Genomic DNA, 26,554 nt, shown 5'->3' with positions numbered 1-26,554 from the left:
GACCATTACATGCTGGAAGGGGTTTCGGATACAACGTCGGCAAAGCTACTGTTGCTGGTCTTCTGCAAAGCCTCATCCTTCGGGGGATTTTTGTCTCCATGTGCCCCAAATTACAGGGGTTTCTCATGCGTTGGGGCGCTTTAATGCAATGATCTACAGTGGTGCGGGGCATAATGTGCTGTAAATAACACGACGAGTCTCGTGCTGATGACCTTGTAGACGTCATAAGGTTAAGCTCTGTAATAAGATGCTTGTTTGGTATGCGGGGAAGGAAACACTCACGGCAGTACAAAAGGGCTCATTGGGTATTCCTTTGATCATTGTGTAGCTCTCATCTGCAAACCATGCTTTGGTCAAAGATTGCTGTGTCCTTTGCAGGGCTTTATTCACTGTCCCTCGTCTCTGCGCAGACAAGGTACGAGGTCCAGACACCTCCTCTTGATACAGACTGGACTTACAAGGTTGGCACTAACCCATGGCCTGAACATCCGCGACCACTGCTCAAGCGCGAGGCTTGGAAGAGTCTCAACGGGATCTGGACATGGAGAGGCGATGGCGAATTGTCTAATCCTCCAGAAGGGCCTCTAGATCGCGAAGTCCTCGTTCCAGCTTGTATCGAGAGCGGCTTATCGGGACTGCAGATTCTCGATCAGAGAGAATTCTGGTACCAGCGATCATTTGAGATACCAGATGACTGGAAAGACCAGTCCGTTTTGCTTCATTTTGAAGCTGTGGACTACAACTCGACTGTTTTTGTGAATGGCAAACAGAAGACGAACCATATCGGTGGGTACGACAGGTTCACCATTGACGTTACCGACAATGTCAAGTTTGGAGAGTCGAATGAATTGTAAGCATTTGTCGGTCTATTCTTTTTTGCAGTCCTCTAATGCACATCTAGGCTCGTATTTGTGAGCGACCCGACGGACAGTCAGGTCATTCCCATTGGCAAACAGACTCTACGTCCAAGTCACATCTTCTACCGCTCCTGTTCTGGTATCTGGCAGCAAGTCTGGCTAGAGGCTGTTACCAAAGAGAACTACATCACCGAACTCGATGTAGCAGCTGGTGCAGATGGCAAAGGTGAGCAATTGATTCCTTTCCTCGTCCAACAACTGTGGTACTGACCCTCTGCCAGTTGCGGTTACAGTCCACACATCAGGAAAATCAAGCAAGCCCGTGAAAGTCACCATAGAAGGACAAGACGGTACAAACCTCGCCTCTCACGATGGTACCACAGACGAGGAGTTCAGTTTCACAGCAACGTCGCCCAAGCTGTGGTGGCCCGACTCACCCACTCTCTACAACCTGACCGTAACACTCGAGAGCGGGGATGAAGTGCACAGCTACACAGGCTTCCGAACGATATCCAAAGGCAAAGTAGAAAACGTCACACGACCGTTACTCAATGGAGAGTTTGTGTTCCAATTCGGTACTCTCGATCAAGGATTTTGGCCGGATGGTTTGCACACGCCGCCCAATCGAGAGGCCATGATCTCTGACCTGAAGTTGTTGAAGAAGTTTGGCTTCAACATGGTGAGGAAGCATGTAAGTTCCCTTATGATTGAACCTCGAAATCTCCACTGACTATGCCAGATCAAATATGAGCCTCATCTCTTTTATCAGGCCTGCGATGAGCTCGGTCTTTTAGTCATTCAAGACATGCCAAGTCTACCAGCAGGCGGCCGCAAACCCAACGATGCAGAGCAAGCCGAATTCCAGCGACAGCTCGAGATTCTAGTCAACCAACACAAGAGCTATCCCTCAATTACAACATGGGTAAGACGCACGATCAATGACAATATTTGGTTAGTATACTAACACCAATAGGTCATCTACAACGAAGCATGGGGGCAGCGAGATGGTTCGCCCGAGGGGGACCTAACACAACTTGTTCGCAAGCTCGACAAGTCGCGACTCATCAATTCTGTTAGCGGATGGGACGACCACGGTTATGGCGACTTTCATGTGAGTCAATCATCCAGGAGCAAAGAACACTACTGACCTTTCCCAGGACAACCACAACTACGCCGCGCCTCAATGTGGCACACCTTTCTACTCGCGACCCAAGACGCCATATGATCCTGAGCGTATCGGCATCGCTGGTGAATATGGCGGTATCGGCCACAACGTCTCGATTGAACAGTAAGTACCTCTTAATTCTTCTATATACACACCTTGTTAATCTTTACTTCAGTCTTTGGAACGTCAAACAAGCGATTGACAGTATCCCCGAAACATACGAGATCAACAAAGACCTCGAATCATACAACTATCGATCCGGTGTCTTGTTTCGAGACATCCGTGAGCAGACTGAACGCTTCGCTTGTAGCGGCGCTGTGTATACTCAGACCAGTGACGTTGAGGGAGAGGTCAACGGTCTGATCACGTATGATCGTCGCTTCATCAGGCCGGATGTTGAGAAGTGGCAGAGTGAGATTGCAAGTATATACGAAGCTGCTGCTTCGAGAGGTGGAAGGGAGTGGGATGGTAATGGAAAGAGAGGTTCTGGATCTTTGCTAGACCTTAAGTAAAACTCGATACTATCTTCGCTTCAATTGCATTTAATTTTTATTGCCAGACGTTGGGTGAGAGGCATTGTGTCGTATCCCCATTTCGGATGTCCTTGAGCATCCGTCACCAATGCTCAAAATGAAGCCACGGTCGCAAATCTCCAGCTTTACAAAAAGATAAAGTATTTGAATTAAGAATGATACTATAGACATTTTAAAACAGGTTAGAACTAAGCGCGCCCGAATAGATTGCCTGGTGTTTGCTGGTCACGAGATCAATAACCAGGGAATGCTTCAAACTCGCCACTCAGGCAGGCAGAATACGTTGGCCACCCAAAAGCTAACATTCTTCTTCACCTTTCAAACCACCACAATAACAACATTATTATATCACCCAAAAATCCCAGACACTCAAACAATACAAAATGTCATCAAACGCCAGCACCGAGAAGCCTACAGGCACCGACGAGCGACCCAGCACGACAGGTATGTCCTCTACCTTTTTTATCAACAGGGCTAACCGCCACAGCCTCACAAGATGACGAGTGGGAATTTGTGAATGAAAAAGAAAGTCAGTCATCGGATGATCATGTCAAGAAGGAGAATGACTTGGAGAAGGGCACTGGAGAGTCTAAGAAAGAAATGTCCGACGAGGAACGCAAGAGAGAATTGAACAAGACAAAGTGGGAGGGCATGCAACAACAGTCTGGAGGGGTCTACCCTCACCGAGAGGTCAAAGTCCCAAGCTATCCCAAATTCATGGGAGATTGGTAAGAGCACAAGTACTTGCCGAACTGTTTGGCAAATGGTTATGGGATGGAAGAGCACCGGTCACAGTTCATCATGATGTGCTGCTACATCAACCAGGCAATATCGTGTTCAAGAGAAGATATCGGGTAGATCGTGATATGCTATATAAATACCTCTAGCAATGCCATCTATCTTGTAGGTACCCAGTCCATTCTTTCCCAAACGCCAAAAACAAAGGCAAAACCAACCATCCAACGCCAAACAATGATGTACGAGTAAAAGACATTAAGGAGGCGTCAAGGGAAGCTTCTCCTTGAGCTTGAATTCCGCATATGGCCCAAACCGCCATCGCTTACTGTTCTCCTCCACCCACCAGCGAGCTATAGAAGCCCCTTCTTGCACCCAGTTTTCGACTGCAAAAATCTCCTCATCTGACAAAACATGCATTCTGTCAAGCTCATGTCCGATACTATCGAGGAAGGATCCAAACTCAAAGCCTTGGATCGACCACTCTTCGCGTGGATCGTAGGTGAGATTAGTGAAGCGCCATTCAACGTTATCGATTAGAGGTACAACAAGGTGACGTTCAGGATGGCGGGCGTCGCGGGCAGTTATCATAGCGCGACCAGGATTGACAACTGTGAATTGCCAATTACCCTGACCGGTTGTTTCGTTCTGGTTTATCTGCGGGCGAATGAGGGACTGTCCCTCGTAGTTGCGCATCAGATCAGAGGCAACCTGCTGGCTACCGTTGTTCAAAGAGCCCGTCTCAACGAGGATATCAAGGATCGTGGGCAGGATTTGCGACGAGTGTACTGCATCGTGGATGTCAAAGGCGGGTAGCAATGGATGCGAAAGTACCAAGGGAACATGGTCAACACCAATGTTGGGATTGTAGTACGGGGAAACGATGCCATTTTCAGGCATCGAAAGACCGTGGTCGCCAACAAATACCATCAAGGTCTCGTTGGCAACGCCTTGCTCATCCAGCAGGTTCAAAACCTTGCGTAGCCACTTGTCATCGTAACCTTCAGTGTTGATGTAATGCGATAGCATGTCGAGACCGTTCGCGACTGGGATGTAATCCTCCTTCTCGGGCAACTTGAAGGCGTGATGGCTTGTACTGGTCAGGTGCGAGAGGAAAACACGCTCGTTCTTCTCCTTTGCCGAAACAAAGGCATCGCGGATGTAATCCTCAAGGGGATCCTCCTCGAAAGCAAAGGCATTAATGTTGGGTAGTGTTACGCGACCGTGGGTTGCATTGTCCGATTGCAGATACTCTCGATTGATAATGTGTTCATCAGGAAATCCGATGCCAGCTATCATTTCGTACTGCTTGTCGAAAGCCATCGTGGCGGCCTGGTAGAAGTAGGATTGCCAATGCGACCCATTGTAGGCATGCGATTCGTCACCGTCGGAAGCGCTCACCTGGTTCATGGCGTTGAAGATATGTGGCAGACAAGGTTGGTATACGTGGTGTTGGTAATCAAGATTGAAGTCTGCCAGGAGTGGTGCAATACCACAAAGTGTGCCTTCTAAACTCTTGAGTGTGTACGTCGCTGTCGTGTGGGCCTTTGTAAAACGAACGCCGCCGCGCTTTACTTGGTCCGACTTAAGGTGGTCGAAGCCGTCATCGTAATCGCCGGTGATGAAGTTCGCAGTCGGGGTCAGAGTTGCGAGTCGACGCACGGCGTCCGGCGGAAGGCCATCATCACCATAGCTTTCTACCAACTTGTCATACACAGGAGTGTCCTTCTTGAGAGGGAAGACATCGTTGCGGGTGCTTTCGAGGAAGAAGAGAAGAACGTGTCGGACGGGGACATCCTTTAGCTTGTTTCGTAGTTCGGAAATGATATTTTGGTCGAGGTTCGAGATTCTTAGGGGATCGGCGGCTGCATTGTAATGGGTTTTGCCATCATACCAGTCCTCGAAGCCAGACAGCTTTGTATCCTCGGGCAGCCATTCCATGTTTGGCGGCATGCTGAGAGCTGACTTTTTGTCCCATGACCGGTGAATACCAACGTTTCGCATCTGGGGTAAGTTTTGTAGCACGGGCGACGAGGCGGAAAGATCAACGAAGGGCATCAATGCAGGCGTCCACGAAAGGAAGATGAGGGATCGGTCTATGGGCCGTTCGTATGATGCGTAGATGAGCAGAAGAACAATGCCGGCAACTATTGTGTAGATGATCATGTTGGCAACCACCTTGCAAGCAAAGCGCGGCACCGTTCGTAGTATTTCGGCATCGAAGTCGATTATTCCGTCGAAGTCGTCGCTGGCACGTTTGCCTTGTTCCTCAATGTCGATCTGAGGCACCTGGGAGTAATTGCTCTTGCGCAGGACATATCGACGGAACAGGTGCCATGTCGTAGCAAAGGGCCAATTGACGACGTCGGCAAAGTATCCATACATAGTATAGCAGATGTTCTGGAATAGCCATGACGAGACAAAGGTTGCGCAAAGAACCATGACAAACGACAGGCTTCCCGAGAGTATTAGGGCTCGCGACGAGGGATCGGTAGGGAGGGAGACGTTTCGGAGATGGATTTCGGAGCCGGCGGCGAGGTAGAAGGAGACGAAGATGATGCTAAAGGCAGCATTGTAGAACATGAATAGTCCATTGCAGATTGTTATTAGGACGCGTAGGAGGAAGGGTAGGCCGGTGACCCAGTGGTCGAGGAGTAGTCGGATGAAGGTGAGGACAGCGATGTCCTGGGCGACGAAGGAGTATCCCCATTCTTGTAGGAAGATTGGATGAACGGCTGTGTGGTGATCATGGATGTGAATGATCTTGGCACTCCACACGGCCAAGGCTGTGAAGGTGAAGAAGAATCGACGGTTGGCGAAGCGCAGGACGGCGGAGGAGAGGCAGCGCGCCACGGCCTTGGCAGGCGCGGGTATGATCATGGTGAATTAAAGGGTGTAACGTAGAAGAGAAGAGAAGAGAAGAGAAGAGTAAACGGCCTCAGGCGGCTTCCTTTGGCACAAAGGCCCGGAGCTGCGATGGAGAAGAAAATTACCCTGTTGACGGTCGCAAACCAGTGCGAAACATGACAGACAGTTCAGGGGTTTATTCGGTTCGGTTCTCGTAAAAACAAGCTTTGCCAAGAGGTTGAAAGGATTAGAGGGAAAGAAGTTCTATGACAATTCCATGGAGATAGAGATGAAACAAGAGAACAGGGCCCACGTAAGCTATATGTATCCATGGAATTACACTTTTTTAGTTGGAAAAAAGAGGCGCTGTCATGCCCTATTTTACGTTATTTCCATTGCCCGGACGGCATTGAAGATCAATTTGGGGCTTCCAGGCACTTTAGTACCTACAGTACTAATGTAGAAGCTGGCGGGGTACAGTAGATTGGAGGATTTGGAAGCCTCGTTTCCTGTCTCCAGGTCATTCAGGGGTCTAGATCCGCTATGGCGGGTCGGGAGAGACCATGATTGGGGGAGCTGTCGGTCATACTTCCAGGGGCTCAGCGACGCCAAAGAGGGGCACCCCAAGCCATGGAAGAAACAGCCCGAGTCTAGAATACGCCCAGCTCTGATGATTAGATCTGTTGATTCAGCCTTATACTGTTTCCTTGACAAGAATAGAAACGAGTGATACAGATATCGACTTTGATCAGTTGGTTAGGATAGTCTCTTAGAGTCCAACATTGAAGCAAATAATGATCATCTCGCTCCACTGCAACAGCGCCAGTAGTGATTTCGTCATATGTCCGACTCTTTGTCAACAACTGACTCGATCGATACCACATTAGGCTATTGCCGAACACATCTTTCACACATCAATGTGTCTCTCTCATCGGGGTCATTTACCCAACACTGCCCCAGTTCTTCAAACCTCCCATGTCCAACTCACCGCAGCACACACTCGGACTGACGCTGGCACTGGCTCTTGGCTCCGCCCCCTTTGAGAGTGTCGTGCGTGTCTGCCAATAGATGTCAATATCTCGTAAAAAGTTATGGGTCATCAGTGAGACCTGGACCTGCTAATGGATACTTCAAAACCGGGCTTATAGTGGCGAGACACAAAGTACTTCTTATCTTCAGTCATTGCAATTGAACCGAATTGTCTTTCCACCAGATGGTCCTTTTGCCTATTGCTCGGCGACAAATAGTTCTGTGTAAAATGTATTTCCACATGATTCAATCCAAGGAAGTTGGTTGGCAAGATCGACGTCTATGACAGTAAGCAGCTTTGATTGTGTTGAGGTTAGGAATAATAGCTCCGTCACCAAACATCTCAACCACAATTCAAAAGAACACTTGTCGAGGCGCAAAAGTGATGGCAAGACCGTGAATTACTGCAAAAGTCCCAAATTATGATACAAGCCTCTGACACTGTCAAATTTATCATAAATCTGACAAATGGCCCATAGACATGGCAGCTTCCCAAATGTGATCTACGACTTGGATGTAGATGGTCTAGGGTGATCTCCAACTCAGAACGTCACTACCACAGAACATTGGGGGCAATCACAAACTCTTGAGTCTAGATTACTTGGAAATAGACAAAAAAAAAAAGCTTACTTGGCTATATAAAATCATGCAGCGCAGAAAATAATTGAATGAGTTGTCTATAAATTAGTAGCGTTTTTGAGAATGGGATACAATATTCTGTGCTTCTTAAAGAAGGCTGAATCAGATGGGCTTGGTCTTTCTTAGGCTTGGCGTGTTCCTAACCGGTGCCAAAAATATGCAATTAGACCCCATTCAAGTTGCACATCTTACTCCATCAACATTTCGCTAACCACTAACACCGAATGCAAACAACATGGACACGAAATCAGACTTTCTGCTTATGCATACTCAAGAGTCAGCCAAGTAACATTTTCCATTCTATTGGTCAATGGATTTAAAACTGACGACATCCAGTCTAAGCAAGACAAAGATTCCCCGTACAAGTACAAGCAAAGTTCGAACAGGCTGCATCACTTGCAAAAAGCGTCACGTCAAATGCGATGAAGCAAAACCTCATTGCGGAAATTGTACAAGAAATCGAAGGAAATGCGAAGGCTATGCCATCCTGACCAGGAAGAGAAATCCATCGCCTCCTCAGATCCGATGGGACTCGAAACAAATTACTTGCGCCGCACCTCTAAAAGCACAGCTGCATCTCGTCCACGACTGGCTGGACTTTAGAGATACTGACAATGTGATTTACTTTGATGAATTCGTCGGAGTCGTCCAGAGTCCATGGATCGCTGCTGGCTTCAATAATGATTTGTGGGCTGTGACGCTACCACAGGTCGCTCGCACAAACGATGTTGTACGGCACGCTGCTATCGCTATAGGAGCCTTGAGCAGGTGGCTTACCAAATATCACCATGAGTCACTTGAATCTTCGACAAATATTGGAAGTGAAGCGGCACAGAACGACCCAGACTATCGGAATGCTGTTGCTCATTATTGTCATGCGTTAAAGTTGCAGAGTCAACAACCCTGTATGCAAGATGCAGTGTTTCTTTCGATCTTGTTCCTCTGTTTTGAGACGTTGCGCGGTAACAGGAAAGCCGCCTTGGACCACATCAACCATGGCTTGGCAATGCTACTTGCCTTGGTGACAGACCCGGATTCAGGACTCATGACATCCGTCGCCCCAAACCCGAAGCCTCTCATCGCAGTAGTGGCAGACATCTTTACTCACTTACTGCCTCAAACTCGGTTGATTCTGCAAGGAAGTGTTGGCCACAGTCCGACAGTGCCCAACTTTGCAAGAGGCCTACGAGCCAAGCGGGAGACAGTTGATTCCTTCATGAGACTTGTTGGCAACTTGCCACGATCTTATCGTCCCATCGACAAGCTCCCGCCCGTGCTTGACAGCCTGGATGACTTTGAAAGATACTGGATGACAGGTCGCAACGCAAAACTTGCCGTGGCCCCTCTTTTGATGGAAGCAGTGAGCAAGTCTGGTGCCTTGACCTCGACTGATCCCGGCATGATTTTGGAATTATGGGAGCAAATCATGGCTGACCCTCGCATTCAAGAGATATGCGAAGCTTCTACGAAAGAACTCAAAGCTCTGGAGGCTGCTTTTATGCCATTATTCGACCGCGCCATAATGTCTGACCCTGGATCAGTTGATTACATGAGGGCTATTCATCTGCGTCTACATTATCTGGGCACTTGTACCTTTGAGGATCTCACTCACTTCCACGACCCCACGCCAGTTCAAGCCAAGACGCCATTGTTTCGCGAGTATATATCTCTGGCAGATATAAGTCTACGCACAGCAAAGCAAGGTCTGAAGAGCCCGGCGCATCACTTGTCTCTGCAGTGCAGTCTAGCCTCACACCTGTTCCTCATCTCAATGTTCTGCCGCGATGCTCTACTACGGGACGAAGCTACGAGAATGCTGAAAGACTACCATGGGCAAGATGGCATATGGAATGCGCGTTCTTTGTACGTGTTGGCTCTCAAGAATAGAAGCGTGGAGCGCATCAATACTTCTGACGGCACACCTCTGGAGCAGTGGCGCCGTCTCTTACGCCGGGAGTATTTGTTTGAAGAAGGGGGCCAACACATTGTGTTTTGCTTCTTGGACAAAGACCCAGTTAATGGGGAATGGGGGTTAGTGGAAGAGACTGCTGAAGTGAAGGGTGATCTCGATGCGGTTCAATGGCACAGAAGGCCTCTCTCGGCAGCTGGAAAGCCTTTGATGGGGGATGTGATAATGCTCTGGCCAGAACTGATGGAGTAAATGAGGCGACTGAGTTGATTTGGTAGCCGAGATGGTGCGGCTGACGGATGAAGTGCGCATATCAGCAGTCTCATCTCGAGGTTCCTGGCACTGTCGGATGAGGTTCTGCTATTGGATGCTGGGATAAATCAAGGGTTCCACTCTGAAAGATGCGACAAAAGTGGATCTCGTAAACAGCCAAAAGCGGTAATCGTCGTTACGAGCCGTGCGCAAGAGGATCAAGACAATAAGTCAAGATGTGATATTACAAGAGGGCTTTAAAGCCTCGAGCTTTGGCTATCATCTTCTATTTTACTCACTCACTATATACAGCTCTTTAATTTGTGCCTTTTTGTTTCTAGGATTTATTGCTGCTTTTTGTAGTGAACCCTTCCTTTGTTACGCCTGTGTCTCTAGTCTGTCTGTATAGCTACTTATTGCTAGCTCACTCACGGTCAGTAGCCACATAAGCAACACACTACTTCATTATTCTTCTACTTATGGTTTGAATTCGGTACTAACATATCTATAAACTAGGCTGCAATTACCGTTCTCTGCCTCCCAAATGGCTGCCGATATGATCCACAATGACAACAACGGAGAACAAGAGAAGCGCCCTTCTTTGACCGAAAATAACGAGCGACCGCAAAGAACCCCCCAAGTCTCTGACTACCTCCGAGTGTTCAACTACGCTACAAAATGGGACTTCTTCATCTATGCTCTGGCTTCAGTTGCCTCCATCGGCGCTGGAATCACCATGCCTCTAATGAACATCATCTTTGGTCAACTCGTGAATCAGTTCACGGACTTCGCCAAATCTAGCACTGAAATCTCCAGTGACGGGTTTCGAGACATCCTGGACAGACAAGTGCTTTACATCGTGGGCCTCTTTATTGGTCGTTGGGGTCTCAACTCCATCAACAAGTACTGCTTTCGCATGATTGGTATCCGTCTGTCTTCTGCTATTCGTCTTCATTACCTTCAATCCCTGTTCTCTCAATCGATCCATGTTATCGACTCGATGCCAGCTGGTGCACCAGCGACCGCCATCACCTCCACGTCAAACACCCTCCAAGTTGGTATCTCAGAGCGTTTGGGCACCTTCTTGGAGTTCAATGGCACAATTTGGGCCTCGATCATTGTCGCCTTCATTTGGAGCTGGGACATCACTCTGGTCACGGCTTCCTTGATCCTGTACATGGCCACCGCCATGTCAATCACGATGCCGATACTGGTCAAGGGCCAGACTGCCACTGGAACTGCAGATGCTCAAGGTACAGCTATCGCGAGCGAAGCATTAAAGGGCATCCGTCTTGTCACAGCCTGTGGCGCACAGTCTCGTGTTATGTCTCGATATCAGGAATGGGTCCGAAAGGCTATGGTGGAAGGCCAAAGGATCGCGCCCTTCACCGGCCTGCATCTCGCATTTATAGTAAGTCCATCCCAATCGCATTCACATTGACACCTGCGATACTAATGGGCAACAGTTCTTTGGTGTCTTCGGTGCATTCGGTCTGTCCTTCTGGTATGGTACCAAACGATACATCGACGGTGCGATTGACAACCCCGGAGTCATCATCATCGTACTCATGTCAGTCATGTTGATCATTACCTCGCTGGAGCGTATCGCGACACCTCTCATGGCCATCAGTAAGGCCATGGTCGCGGCCTGTGAGTTTTTCACTGTTATTGATGCCCCACTGCCTACCTCTGGCTCTCTTAAGCCAGACATCACATCATGCGACATTGTTTTTGAAGGTGCTACCTTTGAGTACCCAAGTCGTCCCGGTGCTTGTGTTCTTGATGCTTTGAACCTTTGCATCCGCTCTGGGCAAAACACGGCCATTGTCGGGCCATCAGGTTCTGGTAAAAGCACCATTGTCGGGTTGCTAGAACGTTGGTACTCCCTGAAGGAACATCACATTCTCCCTCAAGTTGTCCAAGCAATACCAAAGCCAAAGGCCGACGAGAGCACGGAGATCTTGCCTGGAGGGGAGGTTGAAGCTTCTGGTGGTGCGAAACTGGCCGGTACAATCTCAATTTCGGGCCACAGTATTGAGGATCTTGATCTCAAGTGGTGGCGATCGCAAATTGGACTGGTTCAGCAGGAGCCTTTTCTCTTCAATGACACCATCTTTAACAATGTCGCTCATGGTCTCATCGGCTCCAAATGGCAAGATGAGCCCGAGGAAAAGAAGCGAGCGCTTGTCAGCCAAGCATGCAAAGAGGCATATGCGGACGAATTCATCAATCGGCTCCCCGATGTAAGTCGCCATCCCCAACTGTTCTTCAGATCACCAGCACTAACAAAATGTCCAGGGCTATGACACTCGCGTCGGCGATGGTGGTGCGAAGCTCTCCGGTGGTCAAAAGCAACGTCTCGCGATCGCCAGAAGTATCATAAAGCAACCTCGCATCGTCATCCTCGACGAGGCAACCAGTGCGATTGATGCGAAGAGTGAGAAGATCGTCCAAGCCGCCCTCGACAGAGTTACCCAAGGCCGCACAACTATCACTATTGCTCACCGCCTCTCTACTATTAAGAAGGCGGACACCATCATCGTTCTACAAAAAGGAAAGGTTGTTGAACAGGGCGCGCACGCAGATCTCATCGACAGGGCGGGTGTGTACTCTGCTTTGGTTGGAGCACAGGCTCTTCGAGTCGCCGATCAAGCGGATGATACTGCCACTTTTCCCGACACTGAGAAGATTGAGCCGAGCTCAGAGCTGGAGGCTACCAAGACGGAGGTTTCAGTGCCTTCTGGAGATGGAGGCGATACTTCTAGGAAGCCTCGTGGCTTCTTCCAGAGCTTTGGTCGGCTTCTCCGTGAACAGCGTGGGAAATGGCCCAATTACCTGGGTATCGTTTTGTCTTCAATGGCTGTCGCTGCCGGAACACCTATCCAGGCCTGGCTCTTTGCTAAAGCCATCGGGGTGTTTCTTTCCCAGGGTGATGAACTCAAACGTGAGAGTAACTTCTGGGGTCTTATGTGGCTCGCTCTCGCTGGAGGCGTCGCACTCTCATATTTCTGTGAGGGCTGGATCGGTCTTCGCACTCAGTACTACATCAGTGCCGTCTACAAAGCGCAGTACCTGAACGATATGCTATACCAGAAGATGTCCTTTTTTGATCAGGAGGAGAATTCCCATGGCACATTGAGTGCTAGAGTTTCGGGCGATGCGAAGCAGCTGGAAGAACTTCTCGGGGTCAATCTTGCACTCATGATCTCTGCCATGTTCAATGTTATTGGTTGCATGGCCATATCCCTTGCTTTCGGCTGGAAGCTCGGCCTGATTTGCATGTCTGTAGCTCTACCGGTCATGCTGGCCGCAGGTCGCTGGAAGCTCAAACATGAAGTCCAGTTCGACAAGATGAACTCGGCTGTCTTTATGGAAAGCTCACAATTTGCGACCGAAGCGATTGAGGCAGTCCGTACCGTCTCTTCTCTCACCATGGAAGACTCCATCAATGGCAGATATCGGGACCTCTTGGATGATCACGTCAAAAAGGCAAATCGCAAAGCTCAATGGACTTCAGCGATCTTCGGATTCGCAGACAGTGTCAGCCTTGGTGTTCAGGCGTTGCTTCTATGGTACGGAGGCACTCTCTTGGCCAGTGGCGAGTACTCGATGGAGGCATTCTTCGTGTGCTTCATGGCTGTGATGCAGGGCTCCGAGGCTGGTAGTATGGGACTCGCCCTTGCGCCTAGTGTTGTACAAGTTACGGCTTCAGCGAACAGGATCTTGGATGTGCAGAGGTCTGTAGATCCTGACCACCAGAACACAACTGGACAACTGCATGCTATCACAGACACTGAAGGAGGTGTTAAGATCGAGCTACGGGATGTCTCGTTCAAATATCCCACCAGAGACACTCCCATCTTTGACCATTTGAACCTTACGATTGAGAAGGGCCAATACGCTGCCTTTGTTGGAGCATCTGGATGCGGTAAAACTACAATTATCTCACTTCTTGAGCGCTTTTACGATGTCCAACCTGGTAACGGAGCAGTCTTGTGCGAAGGTCAAGACATCAAGGACAGCAACGTCTTCGAGTATCGAGAAAGTATTTCGCTTGTGTCCCAAGAATCCGCCATGTTCCAGGGCTCAGTTCGTGACAACGTCCTTTTCGGAATCTCCAACCCCGATTCTGTGTCTGACGACCGGATTCACCAAGTCTGTCGCGACGCTTTCATCCACGACTTTATAGTTTCTCTTCCTGAAGGCTACAACACCGACGTCGGCCAGCGAGGCGTGTCAATGTCGGGCGGCCAAAAGCAACGGATTGCTATTGCGCGCGCTCTGATTCGAGATCCTAAGCTCTTGCTCTTGGACGAAGCGACATCGGCTCTCGACTCGGAATCCGAAAAGATGGTTGCAGCTGCGATTGACCAGGCTCGCAACGGAAGAACTGTCATCTCAGTAGCTCATAGGCTGTCAACCATCCAGAATGCTGATGTCATCTTTGTCTTTGATAATGGTAAAGTGGTAGAGAAGGGGACACATACTGAGCTTGTCAACAAGCATGGCATCTATTGGGAAATGGTAAGTTGACCAACACAAAAATTTTGTCGTTTGAGAAACCGTATGCTAACTCTCTTGCAGTGCCAGAGCCAGGCTTTGGATCGATGATCGCAACCACCATCTTACAGCTTCTGTACCAGCACGTCTCCCACCTTAATCCTTTGTATGGGTCTTGTCTTTAACCTTTTCTTTGTCGTATCAACATTTTTTTACTTTTCTTTCATCTCTCTTGTTATTTGTTAATTTAGACCGTCATGGTACTCCTGCTTCGACTTTGAATTATTGTGCTTTATGGAAAAAGGCTCACTGGCGCTGAGCATCAGTTCTCGGGAATGCGGGCATTAGGACCAGACCATAAGAGACAAAATCAACAGAATCAACTCATATCAGTTTAACCATTCATGTTTCTGCTTTTCATCTGTGGTACCACAACGTGCTGAACTTGCATTTATCTAAGCGCTAGCGCCTGGAAAGAGAATGCGAATCCGGTGGTTGAAGTGAAATTACAAACAGACGTATGTGGCGTTTCTCTATGTGGTATTCGATCCAGGAATAACCCCTGTCATAAAACCACCCGGCAATCCTCACTGCAACATGGACGTAGTACAGCGTTTGCTCAGCCGTACTCCGCTGTAGCGATCGGCCATTGTACACAGCCGGCAGAGGCTTAGACCGCCTAGTTCAGGGCCGACGGACTCTTTTCTTTTGACAGGGTTAATTAACTCAACAGCGTATTCTTCAGTAGTGGTTAGATACCCCACAAGAAGGTATTCCTTCAAAGCTAGTAGAAAGCCTTGCGTATTCGGGGGCTATCTTCTGCCTCTTCTGTACTTCGTGCTTACGGCCTGAAACGGTCTGATGCAGCGCTATCATCATGTCAGCTTCCCCCACCCATCTTGCTCATTTCTAACACTTGTTTTTAAACAAGCAATTGCCCTTGCTCCAAGATTAAGCTTTTTTTTTGGCTTTTTGTTCCTGATACTGTGTGTGTTCGGTCACCAATCTATATAAAAATGTCAGAAAAAAGACCTACCAAGCGATGTGTTGTTTTGGTGGATGGCTGTGAAGCGCGCGACGCAAAGAGTGAGTACTCAGTAGTGGGTTGACTGCCACAATAAGCAGTGACTAATTATTGCAGAGGAAACGAATCCTTCCACAATCACAAGGATCAAAGAATTGACGCATGATGGACTGATCGAGTCCAACGGGTATACCATCGCTCAGACACCTAAATATTATGTCGCTCCAAGTAATATCACAAAGTTGAGTGATCGCTTCAGGTCGAGGACAACAACCGACGAGTCAGATGTTTTGATCAAGAACATTGTGAGGGACATCTGCCTCATGTTGGAAGGACCTCAAGATGAACTATGGCTGTATGGATCAGGACATGGCGCCTTCGTCGCACGCGCTGTCGCCGGTATTGTACATCGACTGGGTTTACCAAAGCCCGAAGATTTTGACGACCTCTTTGAAGCGACTATCTCCCTTATCAAAGCCCAGGCTGATGACGACTTCAAAAAGGGCCCCCAACTTCTCCAAAAGATCAAGAGCGGAGCTGGTGCACCTCCACGAATACCGTTTGTTGGTTTGTTTGATACCACTGGCTACAGCTCAAAAACGGCATACGATATCTCATTCAATTCGTCGATTGAAGTTGTTCGACACGCACTGGCAATCAACGAGAACCGCTCCAGCAAGACACCCGAGATTTTTACAATTCCGGAAGATGCGGATATGACACATCGGTCGCTTATCCAGGCCTGGTTCTTTGGAACCCACCAAGACATGCTGGGCGGTACAGCTCACGATGGCTTGTCTCTGTACCCATTGCAGTGGATGGTTCTCGAGAGCATTTACTCAGGGCTCAGACTCAATACAACGGGAAATTCCAACAATAGCAATAGTCATAACCCCATATTGTTAGTATTCCCCCAGTATGCTGGGAGTTTGCCATCGCTGGATGGATCAGAAGAGATTGAGTGGCGTCTCCAGTATACGAACGGACTTCGAACTAGCATGTTTGATCTTCAGACCGCTCATGGAAGAAAGTCAGCTGCGGGAGTTGAGATGCACTCTATCAAACCTGATACAGACTGTTTCAAACGGCCTGCGAACCGAAAGATCTTTGAGGCTGATGGTACTTTGAAAGGATGGTGTGACGTTGGTAAGGAGCAACGACTACCTTGACAACTTGGACATCGCTAATGCACTTTAGGACCATACGGGAACATGATACACCCTTCATTGTTCTGTATTCTCGACAGATATCCCCGACATAACGATCTAAACAACCTCAAGGTTCTCAAGAAGCCAATTTCTGACTTCCAAGACGCACACCTCGTTGCAGAAGAAGAAGGCTTGGCTCCATGGCTCAAAGACATGCAACTCGAAGCAAGTGGAGTTAAGGCTTTTCGAATTCTAGTCTGTGGAAAAACAGGCGTTGGAAAGTCGACTCTGATCAACAAGGTCTTTGGTGTCGAAATGACCGATGAGTCACAGTCATATGAGCAGGGAGTCCACGATATCAACGTTGCCTTTGAGTCTCCAAAGCACCCGGGACTTTTGATACACGATTCGAGAGGTTGGCAAGCAGGTAGCGATACAGAGTTGGACTTGATTGCGAAGTTTCTTAGACACAGAGCATACCAAGAGGATCCGGCAGAAGCTCTCCACGTCATTTGGTAGGTGTAATTATCTTCGTTCGAACCACCAACTTACATATTCAGGTTCTGTGTTGATTCGGACGTCGCTCGTATTGAAGAAGCCGACAAGCGAACATTCGCCACTATCGCTCAATACTCGCATCAAGTTCCCGTTTTCGTCGTCGGAACAAAGAAAGATAAACTCACAGCTCAGCGCTATAGAGACCATCTAGATGAACTCATGGAGAAGATGGATGATTACAAGCAAGCCAAGAAGATTGCAGAGGCAAAGGCCAACGAGAAAGCCGAGGAACAATTCGCCGAGTTGAGAAACCAACTCTCGCAGATCGATCACTACAAGGCCGATGGATTTTGCTGTCTATCAAAGAGTAGGTCATCCCCCAAAGTGAAACAAACTGTGCTAACAGCTGCCAGATGACGATGCTGGAGTTAGAGAACTCCTCTCCCAAACCCTCGACCTCATCGTCGACGAACGCGTACGTCTCTTCTGTGTTGCCGCTCAAGTCGTTGATGTTGAACAGAAGATCAACTCAGCGATAACAGAGTGCATGAGACTAGGTACACATGCTATCCGCACCGCTGCCGTTCCCCTTCCATGTTCAGGCATGATTGGAACACCGACTGTATCGCGACTGATCTGCGAGCATGTGCTCCAGTGCTTTGGCTTCCCCAAGGCTGCCCCCGCCGAGATTGAGCAAATCATGTCCGATATTGTTATGACCAACTTCAAGGAGTACATGAAGGTCTCTCTGTCGCAGTTTGCTGCTGTGAGTGCTGTTGCAGTGGGTGTCGCGGTGCCAACAATGGGTATTGGTGTCATTGTCGGCGCGGCAGGATCTCTCTTTTCTCTTCCGCCAACTGCTAGAATGCTGCTCAAGTGTTCTTGCGACATGATTCTCATTCTCGAGCGGTCTTTCCGATACGGCGGAAAGTACGTTTCTACCAAACAAATCGAAGACGCAGCAAAATACTACGCTAAAGAGACCATCACGACATTCAATGGCAAAGAGAAACGTCTGCAGCAGCAAGTTCACGATGAGATTGACCATCTCATCCCACTCAAGAAGCTCAACGTCGGATTCAAGTTCAACAAACTAAGATCTTCTGTCGACGAGGTCGTGTATCGCAACAGATTTGGTAACCCCCCTGACTATTCGTCGATAAGAAGTCCTTCTATTGCTAGCTCGAATGTTGGTCTAAACAGGCCTGTCGAACTGGACGCTGGGCCTGTTATTCCGGAGTTGCCTGGTGAAGAGGTCAACTTATCAAGTCTGTCAAAGACAGATCAGAAGCCACCAATGGAGCTTGACTCAACCGAGATTCAATCAGATGGCAACCCTCGGCCAGTAAGTACAAATTTGTCTGGTCCTGCAGCGACGGGTCCATCACTCGCCAACAGGCTTGTTGAGCTTCATGTGCAACCGCCCGAGCTAGAAGGCAACGCACCAAGTGATAGCAATTCCACCAGAGGTCTACTGGAAGTTCCACAAATGGCAGAGAGGAGTAAATCTGACTCATCTGGCTCTCGATGGACGAGTAAACTGTCGTGGAAGTTGACTAGGAAATCGAAGACGTTGAAGCAATGAAGTATCAGAAGTTGTGTTTGTTTATTTATGATGTAATAGATACCAGGATCCTAGCAATTTATAGAACCACGTTTCTTTCTAATTCTCATCTTTCTCAAAATGGCATTAAGTAAATAGTTCTCACATCTATATGATTCTAAGTTCATTCTTATGCATAATGTATTCCTTAATCCCTCCTTCTTCCAACATGCATAGCTATTTATACATAAAGCCATATCTTCCTTGCTCAAGATTCAACTCACTCCACTCACGCACTCTCCCCAACTCAAAACCATGCGAGTCCGCGATAGATGAGTCCAGATTTTCTCTCACCTGATCGAGCTTTTCAGGTGTTGCTTGTAAGAAATACCAAGATATTTGTAGAGGATATATCAGTAGCAACGCCAAGCCTGCTGAGTCTCCGCCTTGTAGCGCCTTCTTCGAGAAGCGACATATTTCGAATGTCAGAAACTCTATTCTGGCTGGGTCCGCGTTGTAATGATCATATTCGGGAATAATGTTGATTTGTAGGCAGGCGCATGGCTGAATTAGACATAGGAGCACCGCATAACAAACAGCGAGAGATGCACAGTCCATAGGATCGTCAGGTAGTTGTCTTTGGCTGTTCTCTCTGATAACTGGGTCGAGGGTACATGTCCATGGTATATTGCGTAGCCAGGCATGTATTCGATCGATAAGTGACCTTACTCGTTGCTTGAAAGCTTCTCTTTTACCGGGATCTATAAAGGTGGACTTGCGAAGTCTATCGTAATCGTCGACGATACCTGGAAACTGGGCGAATAGGTCGAGGAGAAGATCGAATTTTTCCGGAGTCTCGCCTGGTGGCACGAGGCGAGTACTTGCCCATTGTGGTTGTTCGAGAAAGACTCTTCTTCTTTGATGTCCGGCAGAAAGTATCTATACGATTTAGTCAATAGCTCGAAAGAGTCCTGCCTTAATACGTACGATAAAGTATCGTGCCACACGCCAGATGTGTCTTTCTGCGTCCGTCTCTAAGGGTCTTGGTCCTCGAGACTGCAACTGAACCGCTAGTCAGTAGACTGTATGATAAATCATCACTGCACTTACCAATCTCCCTAGACCATCGTAATGCAAGAGCCACGCAGTGGGCTGTGAAAATACCACATTTTCATAGACGCAAAGACACATGACGCCCATTATCGTGCCAATATCTGTACTCGAGCTATTTATCTCGGACCGGAGCTGTGTTAGTGCATAAGAGTAGAGGCGCAAGCCCTGGTTGCAAGCTTGTTTATCCTGATGTATCCTCCCAAAGTACATGGCCGACAAAGCGTGTATGCATGATTGATGCAGTGGCGATTTGTGTTCTGTCAACAGTGCAGGAAGAACACCTGTTACAAGAGCCGGATCATATCGGAAGGATGATGGTGAGAGCTTTGATAAAGTATATGGAAGAAAAAGCGTCTCTTTTGGTGGCAAGAGGGTATGTATCTGTGGTTTACGTAATTGAGGGGTCAGATCTTTTGTACATCCTGCAGAGACGACTATGCGATTGCATTGTTTCGGCTTGGGCCGTGAGGGTATAACGTCTGAGACAAAACGTGTGCCTTCGTCAACAAACTTTAGTTGACTGTGATATCCCAAACAGGCAAGGCCAGCATTTATGCAACGTTGACAATGAGGTTGTTGTTCGTCTGAACGTCATGAAGAAGTCAGCAACTGTCAAATGTCATGTTTCAGTTACCGGGTGGACGTACCGCATTTAACCTTGCGTTCTACGCAGGTCCCGCACCGTTTGATGCGTCTCCCGTGCCTTGCCATGTGGAGTACGTACTTGGACTGCAACGCAATGCAGCTAGCAGGTATGTAGATCGATCCCGAGGGAGAGGTCGAGATCTAGAATGTAGAAAGCGTTTCCGGTCTTTGTTTGGGGGTAGAGTGATGAAATGCCCTGTACGAAAGGGCGGGAACGAAGCTGACAGTCAGCACGGATCCAGTTAGTCCAGTTTTTCCACCCTGGACACTCGAAACTCGACAGGGCTTGGCTAAATACGAAGGAGGAGCGTTCTAGAACAGTGAGCCGCAGCAACACCGCTGTAGATCTCAGGCTAATTCTAGGAGAGAAGGCCGAGTGGATCGTGGTGCAAGAGCATTTATCGACATTCTCCGTTATCAGATTGACAATCAGTTCCATGTCTTCCATCTCGGAGCGACTCCCGTCCAATCAGGGCCCCCGGAGCTTCAACAATTAAGAATCTTAATCATGGACAATCGCCACTCGAAAGTTCCCTCCTAGCCTTATGGGGTTGGCTCCGAGACCCCCCCGAATGTCATGGGAGATGCAATGTCGATCATTGGCGACAGATCCAACGTTTCGGGCCCGATGGAGAAGAAAAAGCAAATTGACTCGATCCTTACAGAACCTTTTTACCCAAAGAATGTCAAAGAAGCCGTGGATCCTACATGGGTCACTTCCCGTGCGCTGATACACGATGCCCCCAAGTTGGAAATCTTGTGGCTGTCCCCCTCACTGCTAGAAACTCAAAAGCACGCCAGCATTGCGTTTTGAACTGCCTCGGTCGTCTTAGTTTCACAGGGCTATTCCAAAGTTTGCTTGGTGGCAGTTGGCAGGAGTTCCCTTGACTGAAGCCTTGTGGAGCTGACTCTCTGCGCAAACTTGCCATGCGATCTTGTGGCAGGTTGACAGATTGAAGATTGCCAATATCATGGCAAGATACACGAGGCTTCAAACTATCGATTTTAAAGGATGTGTGTCTAGAAACGACAGGGCGGCAGTTGAACCTGAAAAGCCAACGAAAGTCTGACCGGCGTTTGGCTTTCAAGCCACATGCAGTAGGCACATTTTAGAACTGCACACTACATCAGTCACTCAGCTAGACAGCGTCCTTTATAGGGCCGACCGTATCTGGAAATTGAGACAAAAACCACCGACAATGCACCACGTCCTTGCATACTAAAATATCGCCTGAACCCACACTCACCGAGTTATCATCCCTGCCCACGTCTACCTAGTCGCAGATCATCCATCATGCATTCAACGGCTGCGCACATCTTATTTGTTTTGGGCATGGCATCATGCATCCGAGGAACTTCGGCCCAAACCACCGTGTTCATAGTGGACGATGGAGGCAACTTCAACTGTCCAGGAGTCCTTCGCAACAACGGCAACAACGACAAGAAAAACTACTGCTGTGTCGGCGGTGAACTCGATCTCAGCACCTGCGAAGGGTGGCCCATCTGCACGGGCAGTTCATGGAAGCCAAAGCCCATTACCTGTGCGACTACGGTGCCTATCAGTGCCACGGATTACAATGCACAAATCAAGAGCGCAAGATCGAAGTATCTTGGGGATGGCATGCCGACGGTGACTGGTGATTCTGTGTCCGACGCAACTGTGAACGAAACTGGCAGCCAGCAGGCCACTACGGCATCAGCTACTGGTGCGGCAGCTGAGTCTACAGCAACGGGTAATGGCGCTAGTGCCGTGATGCCAAGTTTGGCAGGTGGATTAGTGGGAGGTTTGATGGTTCTATGGAATGCTCTGTAGAGAGAACCTTGGCACTGAGAGCAGATGATTATGATATTGGGTCGCGCGACACGTCGATGAGACATGAATGTATGAGTTTCTTCTTTTCGTTAGCCTTTTGTCAGTGTGTTTAGCTCGTATATGCATAACCTTTCTTTCACCTTTCTGAGAGATCCTTGAAGCGATGAAGACAACTTAAACTACACCTTACATGACACGATAGCCACTACTTATGCGCAATTTACCGCCTCTTCAACCACATACGACCACACCTATCAGAGAACTCGGGATCCCGTCCGCTCTCCCATAGATAAGCTGGTAAGGGGCGGATTAGTAGTTGGGTCGGTGACGACCAGCGAATCCCCGCTGTTGTATGTATTTTCTTTTTATGCTTTTTGCTGTATGTTTCACTGTAATTAGATGACTGGGGAAGTTGGTTAAGTATATAATCTGAGTCTGAGACACGGGATGCTTGGTATTGTGGAGATGTTGAAGATGTCAAGTTGAAGTCCATGCATGCTTGACCTGTTCATACGCAAAGGTTCAGCTAATACCACGTTGAGATACTTAGTATTCGACGAATCAAACTGCATTTCTCGTATGATTATATTTAACACATGAAACAATATTTCTCGAGTTCCATATAGCCATTGTAATGATGCCCCAAACTTGATCTAACTCAAGGTTGGACTAGGCCTGCTCGCTAATCACAGGCAGCAAGCTCGGGTGTTTTCCTATAGGTATTCAAAGTTTCCAACTGATTCCCCAGTCTGCTCAGCCTTATACGCTGATAACCGTGGCTGTTTGGCTTCAGAAATGAATTTTGGAGGTCAAATCGCCGATCCTGACTGGCCGTGCCTTCGACCCACGTCAGCCCATTAAGCATCCGTGTGATCAGTACGGTAAGAATTGGCTGATCGTAGGCCAGTATCTATTAGCCATTTCATCGTCAACACCTGGGTCTGCTTCCCAATAATCTTCCAATATCTCCAATGCTCGTTGTGTATTCAATAGCCCTAGAGCAGTGGAGACACCCTGCAACGAGATCTTAATCCTTGGCCGGTCTCCACCTAGAGCATCACAGCCAGCAAAGAATAGAGGTGGCGTAAGTAGTGTGACAGGCGTGAGGCCATCTCGTAACGTCATGCGCTCTGTAGATTCGAGTATGCGCTGTACAAGATCTTGTATGAGCGTTGAGGATCTGGGCTCATGGAACAGGCGTCGGTGGATGAGAAGTAGGCCCGTGAGTTGCCATATTTGGTTCGACAACCTGTACTCTTGAACTTCGGCAACGGACAAGTCTCGGCCACGTATGGACATGACGGGGGGTGGGTTGGCCTGGTCTCTGTCTATGATACTTTGTAGGTAGCTTAGCAACCACCATACCTCCGCATCATCTCCCACATCTTGTGATACTCCCTCTGGCGTTACCCTTTCGTTTCTGATATGGGATAGCCTGGCTATCTCTTTAAAAACGTTAAGTAGATCCTTCGTACGCGCGAGGTACATGTCAATATACACTGGCTCGTCATCTGGTTCAAAAGATGGAAGGGTTGTCGGTGATGGGATAGCGGATTGCTTTGGAGCAAGGTCACTGATAGAGTGACAGACCAGTGACTCGGTCATATCAAACCATCGTAATAAGAAACGCAGCTCATCAGTCGGTCTTTCCAAGAGACCTTTGTCTTGGATTCGTGAAATTAGTCCTCTGGCTCCTCGGAAATGCACGCTCCACCGGTCTGCATTGGGTTCACTGGCAAACACCTCACAGACAAACAGCGCTCTAGCTGTAGCGAGAAGAGGAATGAGTTCCTGATCCTCAGCACAATCTGAAAGTTTATCGCAAAGTGATCTGGAGCTGAGAGCTTGAAAGCCGGCGACAATGAGGGCTTGAGCGTTCTGTTCCTCACTTGTTTTGCAACTGGCCAGTCGATGTGTTGCTGCAAGTGTGACGATGCCTTGGAGTAGTGGCTCGTTGAATACTGCCATGGGAAGAATAAGCTCGCATAGCTCATTGAAGATTCGTGGATGGGGCGCCAGTGCCCTGACTGTTCTTTCGATGAAATACTGAAGTCCTGATCTGTGCAAGGGAGATAGGTGTCCGAAAAACTCTACAGAGGGCGTGAGAGAGATTTGCGGGCTTTGTGGATAGAGAATCAGCTGCGAAGACTCTGGTGACTCTGGGGCTGCTGATGGCGAAGCTGGTATCCATTGTGTCTCATCGATATGTTGTTCTGGAGGTGATGCAACCTTGGGCGGATCTGATTTGGGAGTAGAAGGGGAGACATAAATGAAGTTTTTATTGTTTAAATCTGATCGTATCAGTTAGTACCTGCATGTGTAGTTCCAAGAAAAGAGACTCACCTAATCTTTGAACGTTGCCCTCATTTTGGGTCAAACACTCCCCAAACGGTGAGCGATTGAAGGGCCGGCCTCCCCATCGCAACTTGACGGCGTATTCACACTTTGCTTTAGCAAGGGTGCATCGCTGACAAGCGGGTCTCTCTTCGCTGCACTTCTTCTTGAAGCTCTTGCACCTTGTACATCCGACCCATGACCGACGCTGAGGGGGCATCACAATAGGGTTTGGGTTTGCAGAGAATAAGTACAAAAGCAGAAGGTGTTCATACTGCTTGTGGATTTATGCCATCAGGCAGTTTGGCTTGCCGACAGACCCGACGCGGGGAAGGTTGGTAAGTTGATGATAGCTTAGCTTGGAGGAGGCGAACGGAGATAAGACCGTCGAGATTAGGCTAGACCCTATTGGGAAGGATCCAGCGACTGGTCCTTTATGTTGGCTGATAAGGATCTTGGTTACTTGAATCAAACATCATCTGCCTGTTATTTCGTGCTGCAAGTTGGATATTTGACGATAGAGATAGATGATTCTAGGAGTGCCTAAAACTCAGCCTTGTCTTTTGTTGATTGACCGCTACAGGCCAGATGAAAAGAAAACTGTCGAGCAAAGCTGCCTCAAGGTAGAGTACCAATGTGTCACTTCATATCTCAACTGACCGTTACTACAACATGAAATATAGATATTTATCTATATCGTTTAATGAAGGCATTGTACTCTGGTATACTCAATTTTCTATAACTGTAAGCCGAAGCCCTAATCTTCTCAGTTTACTTAGAAGTTCTTAATAAAGAATTCATCTTTTATTGAGAATCTTGAAGTAAAATGAAAAGGCTAAGGGTTCGGCTTACAGTTGTAAAAAATAAAATAAACCAGAATACAATGCCAGGTGGTTGACACTAAATCTTGTCTGACTCCATAACTCCAGCCCAAGATACACAGGAAAGCGCTCCGCAGGGGAATTCGTCTAAACTATACGTACATGTACATCGCTCATCGCTGACTCCAAACTCCAAATCATCCTCATCAATGCTGCTTCTTCATGGCAAAGATGCTTAGAAAGATACTCCAGCCAAATCCTACACAGACCGCCACAAGAACTCTTGATCGCACAGGTACCCAGAGAAAGTTGCATATGGCTACCAGCGGCCAGATGTGCCAGCCAGCTTTAATAAGAGGCCAAAGCCTGTCTCCAAGGACGTCTAGAACTCCGGAAAAATGCGATACGCGGGCGATGTTTGTGCATATCAGAAAGACGCTGCCGCTGATGGCCAGACCGATAGTTTGATCGAGAATCAACTTGGCGACGACATTGCGCCAGATGAGATCAGGGCTGATGCTGAACCAGGTTTTCTTCTTATCTTTCTTGTCATCATCCTTCTTCTCCAAGACTTGCATTACGTCGCCCTGGACCTGGGGCAAGACTTCATTAACCCTCATCGCGTGACCAGTCGGGAAGCAATCCTCGAGGATGAATTGGATAACATTGCCGACCTGAGAGCCGACAAAGCCGTAGATAGCGAACTCTATAACCTGCTGCTCATCGAAGGGTGAGTGGCCGCCTGGGGCCCTAAGGTGGATGATGAGCTGGGTGACGAGGTTGGCCGAGACTTTGATGGCGGTCGCCTGAAGGGCCAGGCGGAGATTGATGGCGCGGACCATCGTGACCCTGGGGAAGCGAGCGGGGGGGACTTATGTGAGAAACATGTGAAAAAACGAGTGAATGGACGTAACGGGTACGTTGGTAGGGCTGAGAGAGAATGCAGGCCGATGTGATGAAATGCGAGGCGAAGGCGATGTGATGGAGGGTGGTTGATGGATGTCCATGGGAAAACGTCACCTATTCAATAGTGACAGGTTGTCTTTGTGCAGGGGGTTCCCCCTTGGAATTTAGCGAATAAGAACAGCTGTCCCTTTTATGGGGGGGTCCGGAAGCCTAGGGCCTACACTGGAACGTTTTTTGATGGTG

The 26,554-nt window shown here is 48.4% G+C and overlaps 12 protein-coding genes and 1 non-coding gene across 13 annotated transcripts; 9 read left to right on the top strand and 4 right to left on the bottom strand.

Annotated features, from left to right (window-relative positions):
* Positions 1-344: 344 nt before the first annotated feature.
* Positions 345-2,534, top strand: FGSG_12461 (uncharacterized protein; the record flags this gene model as incomplete). The annotated part of the gene is made up of 7 exons (XM_011324117.1): positions 345-850; positions 902-1,083; positions 1,151-1,548; positions 1,597-1,779; positions 1,831-1,968; positions 2,015-2,145; positions 2,198-2,534. The coding sequence occupies 7 exons, from the start codon at positions 345-347 to the stop codon at positions 2,532-2,534; spliced, it is 1,875 nt and encodes a 624-aa protein (XP_011322419.1).
* Positions 2,535-2,938: 404 nt separating this feature from the next.
* FGSG_12460 (uncharacterized protein) lies at positions 2,939-3,287 on the top strand (the record flags this gene model as incomplete). The annotated part of the gene is made up of 2 exons (XM_011324116.1): positions 2,939-2,999; positions 3,043-3,287. The coding sequence occupies 2 exons, from the start codon at positions 2,939-2,941 to the stop codon at positions 3,285-3,287; spliced, it is 306 nt and encodes a 101-aa protein (XP_011322418.1).
* Positions 3,288-3,548: 261 nt separating this feature from the next.
* FGSG_03321 (uncharacterized protein) lies at positions 3,549-6,170 on the bottom strand (the record flags this gene model as incomplete). Its single annotated transcript, XM_011324115.1, has 1 exon — positions 3,549-6,170. One exon carries the CDS (start codon positions 6,168-6,170, stop codon positions 3,549-3,551), a length of 2,622 nt encoding a protein of 873 aa, XP_011322417.1.
* A 1,870-nt stretch (positions 6,171-8,040) lies between these two features.
* On the top strand, positions 8,041-9,966 carry FGSG_03322 (uncharacterized protein; the record flags this gene model as incomplete). The annotated part of the gene is made up of 2 exons (XM_011324114.1): positions 8,041-8,090; positions 8,142-9,966. The coding sequence occupies 2 exons, from the start codon at positions 8,041-8,043 to the stop codon at positions 9,964-9,966; spliced, it is 1,875 nt and encodes a 624-aa protein (XP_011322416.1).
* Positions 9,967-10,510: 544 nt separating this feature from the next.
* FGSG_03323 (uncharacterized protein) lies at positions 10,511-14,577 on the top strand (the record flags this gene model as incomplete). The annotated part of the gene is made up of 4 exons (XM_011324113.1): positions 10,511-11,377; positions 11,433-12,209; positions 12,265-14,490; positions 14,551-14,577. 4 exons carry the CDS (start codon positions 10,511-10,513, stop codon positions 14,575-14,577), a joined length of 3,897 nt encoding a protein of 1,298 aa, XP_011322415.1.
* Positions 14,578-15,482: 905 nt separating this feature from the next.
* FGSG_12459 (uncharacterized protein) lies at positions 15,483-16,659 on the top strand (the record flags this gene model as incomplete). Its single annotated transcript, XM_011324112.1, has 2 exons — positions 15,483-15,552; positions 15,608-16,659. 2 exons carry the CDS (start codon positions 15,483-15,485, stop codon positions 16,657-16,659), a joined length of 1,122 nt encoding a protein of 373 aa, XP_011322414.1.
* A 294-nt stretch (positions 16,660-16,953) lies between these two features.
* Positions 16,954-18,721, top strand: FGSG_12458 (uncharacterized protein; the record flags this gene model as incomplete). Its single annotated transcript, XM_011324111.1, has 3 exons — positions 16,954-17,153; positions 17,199-17,503; positions 17,550-18,721. 3 exons carry the CDS (start codon positions 16,954-16,956, stop codon positions 18,719-18,721), a joined length of 1,677 nt encoding a protein of 558 aa, XP_011322413.1.
* A 166-nt stretch (positions 18,722-18,887) lies between these two features.
* Positions 18,888-20,002, bottom strand: FGSG_03325 (uncharacterized protein; the record flags this gene model as incomplete). Its single annotated transcript, XM_011324110.1, has 4 exons — positions 18,888-18,916; positions 18,973-19,618; positions 19,667-19,741; positions 19,790-20,002. 4 exons carry the CDS (start codon positions 20,000-20,002, stop codon positions 18,888-18,890), a joined length of 963 nt encoding a protein of 320 aa, XP_011322412.1.
* Positions 20,003-20,480: 478 nt separating this feature from the next.
* On the top strand, positions 20,481-20,934 carry FGSG_12457 (uncharacterized protein; the record flags this gene model as incomplete). The annotated part of the gene is made up of 2 exons (XM_011324109.1): positions 20,481-20,544; positions 20,684-20,934. 2 exons carry the CDS (start codon positions 20,481-20,483, stop codon positions 20,932-20,934), a joined length of 315 nt encoding a protein of 104 aa, XP_011322411.1.
* Positions 20,935-21,731: 797 nt separating this feature from the next.
* Positions 21,732-22,250, top strand: FGSG_03326 (uncharacterized protein; the record flags this gene model as incomplete). The annotated part of the gene is made up of 1 exon (XM_011324108.1): positions 21,732-22,250. One exon carries the CDS (start codon positions 21,732-21,734, stop codon positions 22,248-22,250), a length of 519 nt encoding a protein of 172 aa, XP_011322410.1.
* A 241-nt stretch (positions 22,251-22,491) lies between these two features.
* Positions 22,492-22,607, top strand: FGSG_20029. The gene has a single exon (XR_893024.1). It is a non-coding gene; the product is annotated as a 5S ribosomal RNA (ribosomal RNA).
* A 764-nt stretch (positions 22,608-23,371) lies between these two features.
* Positions 23,372-24,804, bottom strand: FGSG_03327 (uncharacterized protein; the record flags this gene model as incomplete). The annotated part of the gene is made up of 3 exons (XM_011324107.1): positions 23,372-23,578; positions 23,616-24,541; positions 24,594-24,804. The coding sequence occupies 3 exons, from the start codon at positions 24,802-24,804 to the stop codon at positions 23,372-23,374; spliced, it is 1,344 nt and encodes a 447-aa protein (XP_011322409.1).
* Positions 24,805-25,611: 807 nt separating this feature from the next.
* On the bottom strand, positions 25,612-26,247 carry FGSG_03328 (uncharacterized protein; the record flags this gene model as incomplete). The annotated part of the gene is made up of 1 exon (XM_011324106.1): positions 25,612-26,247. One exon carries the CDS (start codon positions 26,245-26,247, stop codon positions 25,612-25,614), a length of 636 nt encoding a protein of 211 aa, XP_011322408.1.
* Between the last annotated feature and the right edge of the window lie 307 nt (positions 26,248-26,554).

Source organism: Fusarium graminearum, chromosome 2, assembly GCF_000240135.3.
Source record: "Fusarium graminearum PH-1 chromosome 2, whole genome shotgun sequence".
Taxonomy (NCBI): Eukaryota; Fungi; Ascomycota; class Sordariomycetes; order Hypocreales; family Nectriaceae; genus Fusarium; species Fusarium graminearum.
Note: the sequence above shows the minus strand (reverse complement) of the source record. Positions and strands in the feature narration are given on the sequence as shown.